Genomic DNA, 6071 nt, shown 5'->3' with positions numbered 1-6071 from the left:
GCGCATACTTTGAATAAAATATTTGTTATCATTCTCTTGAAATAAATGTGTTTTTTTCTTGAAAAAATACCGGTTTCATATGTATACACCTGGTATATAACCCCTTGTCTACAGTTTTTTAGGACTGTTTCGCATTCGTTTATGCGAAAAATGCGAGAATTCTGGGTGTTTCTCACACCAGAGAGTATGCAGTCGTACCATGGCAACCTTTTCGTTCAGGTGCTGTCATCGTAGAGGCCCACGTGCAAGGATAAGGCTGCATGTTCAGAAAGGTCGCCCATCACCAAAAATCACCGTTGGAAAAACCTCGTCAAGGTGCCATTTAGTTTTGCGGACGGTTGTTACGCCTCTACTTAGAGGTTATTTCTTTGGTACCATCCCTGAACAGTCGTCCGCGACTGCTTATAAATTATTGTTACCATGTTCAGCAGAAATAAAAAATCCTGCAACCAGAGGACGCGTTCAGTGACTTTGTCATAGGCTCTACGGTTTGATTCCAAATTTATTGAAACCGCACCGGATATAATATATATTGTGGTGGAAGAAGTTTACATCTAAACAGCAATATCTAACCCGCATGTTTACATCACATTTAAAGTCGGAAATACCCTTTCCGCAATGGCTGGTGTTAAGACGCACTATAATCGTACTGAAAAAGGCAACTTGTCAAATTCAGAGAATTACAGGCCAATAATTTTTTGAACACACTATATAAGATTTTTACAACTGTCCTAAACAGCAGGATTTTTCGAAGATTTGAGCCTGTGTGCAGATGTACGAACAACGTGACTCCAAAAAAGGGGTAGCAGGATGCTGAGAGAACGTGCTAATTGACGGGTGCGTCTGCAAAGACACAGCAGCCCATCAGCGCGTCCTGTCAATCATCTGGATTGACTACTGGAAAGCATTCGATTTAACCTCTCCTAGACTTATCATCTGTCTTTTGGAATGCTTGAAGCTTCATGCGCACATAGTAAAATGCATAGAATGATGCCTCTTTGAAAAACCATATCAACTGTCTGATCTAGAAACTATCATGTGACAACGAACAGCTTGATTCACCATAGAATCATCTTTCGGGGCGACACTATGAGTAATTTGTTTTTTGCATTATACTTCTGCGTCTATCCTTTGTACTACGAAATTCTTCTGGATACCTCTGTGGCGACACGAATGATCGCGGAAATAAGGACACTCATGTATTTCCGCGATTACACATCTCGCGCCGTCAAGGCGGTCATCATGTGTAATGTGTGAATCCCCTGTGTCTCCATAACCGAATTATTCTCAGTACAGCTTACATCGTTGCAAAAGGCAGAGATCTTCTTCTAAAAAATGGTCATGCATCACGAGATGATTGGCAAAGGGACGTTCTTTTGCAAAGCCGCGGAGTAGGTGGCCGAGGCTTCTTTTTTGAAAGCCGAAGTAAAGAAAGCAGAGGTTGAAAAATTGCGCCAAGAACTACTAGACATGAAAATGCACATCAACTTTTACAGAAATGTAGAAGAACAGTCCTTGTCAAAAAGGAAACTTTTGTTGTTCTCAAATGATCAGGGCTTAAATCAGATAGAGAGGGTTTCATTGTTACATGCCAGGACCGGTCCAAAACGAGAAGCGCAAAATTTTCTGAAACCAAAACTTTTGGACAGCCGTCTCTGTTGCCCACTCGAGGCCTGACATCGTTCTCCAAAACTTCCTTGGTTCACCTTTAAAACCATACTAGCATGCCAAAAATATTCCAAGACACTTGTCAGATGGTTGTTGAAAGCTGTCATCCTTGGATCGCTTCATGTCCTCGAGAACCACGTGGGTTTCGCCGGGCTGTCGTTGTAATGTCATCGTGCCCTGTAACCATCCATCTCACGGTCATGAGACGCAGAGGCATTCTTAGTTGCTTAATTAAAACAGCTATTATGAGCTAAAAAATTTATTTTTTTGTTACGTTGAACAGATTTCTGTGATATTTTTATGTCGATGAATGTCAGTTTTTGATCTGCAGAGTGTACACTAAAATAGTTATGAATTTTGACTTTGTCAAATATTCCAACAGAGCAAGACTGGAATATTTTCAGAGCTAAAAATTATAACTATTTTAGTTTACATTATGTACTTCAAAAATTGTCATTTCATTTTGAAGAAAAGATTACTTTTGTCTATCATAGAAGGCAAAAAATAAATATCATAAAAACAATATATAAACAAATAATTACAAATTTACAGAATTTTTCAATTAATAAAATAGTAATATTGTAATAATATTCATTATTTATATAAGATTAATGAAAGGTTGTGAAAATGCTATCAAAACTGTAGTAGACAGAAGTGTCTTTTAGTTGAAATAGTTGAAGATAACCAAAACGGGCAGTGTGTCCGCACAAAAGTAAATAATTTCACTCCCTCCTCCTTGAGAAATGTTTTTAAAAACGGAAAATATTTTTCCCATAAACCGTCTTTCATTAGGATTACAATTTGCCGATGTCTTCGTACAATCGAAGAAACTTTATTTTGTTAGTTAGAGTACTTGGGAAATAACTCCCCACACATCTATGCAGGCAGCATTCCAAATTATTTATAACAGGGATTTATTTTTTTAGCATATTCAGGATGAAATTTCAATTTAATTGACACTGAAGTTTACAGAAAGCTTCTAGAATTTATATAAACAATTGTTTCTTTAAATTGAGCAGAAAAAATCCCCATTTTCATCCAGGATACAATTTTATTGTTGTTTTTTAAGTGTTAAATTTATAAAATCAGTTCACAAATTATTCTGAATGAACTCTAAAAATATATAACAAGAAAATTTGTTCTAAATCAATTGTTATTTAACATCCGGTTTTAATAAAAGTATTTATTGAAAAATATATCTCGACGAAATTATTTTTCATTTTTTTTGCAATTAGAAAAATCAAAATATAAAAAAAAAGTTTATTAAATAGACTATTAATGGCCGTTATACCTCCAACTATTCATAAAATTTTAATTATAAGTCATAAGATTTATTTATAATTAAAAAAATAAGCTCTCTTACGTTTTGCATAAAATGAATATGTACATATAATCATATTGATCCCTCGTGAAAACAGTGTAATAAATTGTATATAAGTTAATTTCAGTGAGGTGACGTGTCTCGCCCCAGAGCATGGGACTAGAGATATTCATATATATTTTAATCTTATCATATTTTTCTATAGATGCAAAAATTCGAGCGCAAAAGGAACAACAAGAGCTAAAATTCAGTGAAGAACGTGGAAATGCAGGAAATACTCAACCTTCCGCAGAATAATTCGTTTGGATTTTAACATAATGTCATTTTTGTAAAAACTCAACGTCCATGAACATGTAACACAGTACACTCCAAGTATCTGCCCGAATAACAGGGCTGTAGTTTAATTTAATTCCAAGATACAGTAACTAATAGCGCATTTGTTTACCCTGCACTGGTGTACTCCAAGAGCACTCCGATCGCTCCTTCTTTCTTCTTCCTTCTCACTCCGACCTGCTCCGGTGCAGATCGGAGTGCGCGTAAAATTCGTGTGGCACAGATCGAAAACATTCTAAGACGGCAGATACCGAGAGTGTATTCTCACAATAGGTTATTAATTCTGAACGTACAATATGATTTTTAAGTCCATAAACTGCAATACATTGATAAAAATCAAAAGAAAACATTAGGATAGTATAAATATACTTCCGAAATGTGTCCTGATTAATTTTTGTAAGTTATGAATTTAATTTTTATTACGATAAGGATTTTAAGAGATTGCCGTTTTAATTATATTATACGTTCAGTATCTCTTTTCAACTATAATATATGAATGGCACAATAGAGATACTTGATTTTGTTAGCCTACTGATTGAAGAGAGAAACAACATTCAAGCATGAAGAAATTTATTTTTAGAATTGTAGAAGAGAATGTAAAAATATTAGTGAAAATTTATAGTGAAAGGTTAATATTTTAAGGGATAGAAAAAATTGATTTATTCTTTGCAAATTCTATTAGATAAAATTTACAAATAAAACAGTTTTAAATCAAATTTCCGTTCTTCTTCTCTTTGATAGTTATGAATAAAAATAAAATTTCTAGTTATTTTCAAAGCGAAGATGAACGAAAAATGTGATAAATATAATATTTATTTTAAAAGAATTATTTGCTTTTTTGGAAAATGTAGAAGAAAATTTTTCTGCAGATTTTTAAGTGAAATCACATGTACCTATCGTGCAGTATACTCGGCTTCCTTTGGATCTGATGATACATAGACTGAAAATAGATGATCAAAAGCATAAAATTTTCAAAAAATTGCATGTGATCGAGGAAAAATTTATTGTAAGATAAGAATAGTATCTACATACATATATTCCATACCTGACAGTGGTGGATTGCTGAACAATATTATATTAGCGAAGCAAATGTATACGGAAGAACTCTATCCACGCAAGGAAAGGACCAAGTAACTAAAAAGTAGGTTGAGCTGTTCTGTAAAATTAAACTGGATCGATTATTCATATTTTTAATATTTTAGAAATTGTAAAATTATTGCAAAATTTTCTCTCAGACAATCGATATTGCGTTATATGAAAATTGAATTTAAGAACTATTCATTAAACATTTTAGTTACAAGTAAACACTTCATCTCGAAAAGTAGAAGCAGAAGTCTATCTGAATTCACGGAACTTGACGTTAAGAGTACAGGAAAAGAATTAAATGTGAAAATGCGTAGACAAATATACCAATTATGAAAATAATTTAATGAAAGTCTAGAATTTTTAGAATCTTTATACATAAAAGCTATGCGCTAATCGCAGAGTTTAAAATATTAAGTGGAAAGTTTCCCTACTATCGGCCACAAAATGATAGGCATCTGCCTTTCAAGCTTAACAACACAGTAAAATAAAAATTCTAGCACAATAAAAAAATAGTCATATAAAAGCTAACAGTGTTCTACGTAAATGAACTTGAAAAAGCTTACGTAAAAAACATGTTGTCCTTCGCAGATTGAAACATGTAAAAAAAGTAAGGATTTTCGGGTACATTTGAGAATAGTCAAGTTTAAAGCATTAATTCTTATACAAGGGGCAATGGAAAAATTTGAGAAAATTCGCGAATATGAGGAAAACTATCATGAATCAATTGCAGTTGAGAAATTAAAAAAATAATGAAAATTTTTGCTTAAAAGTACAAATATGTACAACTATATTTTCTTCAGTTCTAATAAAGATATTAAAGCGATTTAAACTGCAAAATGTAATGGATAGGCTCCGTAATTATCTTAAATCGCCCAAAAGGATATGATAATTTTACTTCTGGTGAAAATCGGGATATTTTTAGACATTTTTGTTATTGGAAAACAAGTTTCAGAAAGCGGGTGGGGGGGGGGGGGCTTTCTTTGCTGCCGATCGCCGGTGCCTTTCTTCAACCCGCGGTTAGGTGCCACCCAAGGATTTAGAACCACGGGTCGAAAAAGGCAGCAGCGGTCGGCAGGAAAAAGAGCCCCTCCCCCTGCTTTCTTACACCTACAGAGCCTATCCGTTACAGTTTGCAGTTTGAAACGCTTTAACATCTTTATTACAACTGAAGATGAAATAGTTGTACATTTTTGTACTTTTAAGCAACAATTTTTATTATTTCGCAAATTTCTAAACTTCAATTGGTTCACAACAGTTTTCCTCGTACTCATGAAAAAATGCGCTAGCATTTTTTTATTGAGTTATCAAGCTTCAAAGGCAGATGCTTATCATTCTCTCACCGATAATAGATATTTATCACTTTCAAAGTATGAACAATTCTTCACCGTTTGTTACTATTTAAAATGATTTCTAATATTATTTCTTTTATTCTTAACGGCAACAGCAATTTTAATGGCTTTTTTCAAGCCAAAAAATGAGCAAATATTTATTGTAATAACTTTTCTGAACTTTTAACAGTTTTCGAGAAAATAATGCAGACAAATCAAAATATATAAAACTTCCAAAATAAATTACAGAAATAATGTATGCCACTAGGCACACTATGCGTTGGTAAATCAAGAATTTGCTGCCTACAATTTTAGACATAAATACGCTTAATGTA

The 6071-nt window shown here is 33.5% G+C and overlaps 1 protein-coding gene across 1 annotated transcript in view; it reads left to right on the top strand.

The window, feature by feature from the left end:
* LOC117182227 (calcium/calmodulin-dependent 3',5'-cyclic nucleotide phosphodiesterase 1-like) overlaps positions 1–3948 on the top strand; it is a 1276250-nt gene extending 1272302 nt beyond the window's left edge. The window contains exon 17 of the mRNA XM_033375310.1: positions 3195–3948. Within this exon, the coding sequence (XP_033231201.1) occupies positions 3195–3286 (92 nt within the window). The 3' untranslated portion in view covers positions 3287–3948. The remainder of the gene's footprint in view (positions 1–3194) is intronic.
* The last annotated feature ends 2123 nt before the right edge of the window (positions 3949–6071 follow it).

Source organism: Belonocnema kinseyi, chromosome 10, assembly GCF_010883055.1.
Source record: "Belonocnema kinseyi isolate 2016_QV_RU_SX_M_011 chromosome 10, B_treatae_v1, whole genome shotgun sequence".
NCBI classification, from domain to species: Eukaryota; Metazoa; Arthropoda; class Insecta; order Hymenoptera; family Cynipidae; genus Belonocnema; species Belonocnema kinseyi.
The sequence above is the reverse complement of the archived record's forward strand: the minus strand, read 5'-3'. Positions and strand labels throughout refer to the sequence as shown.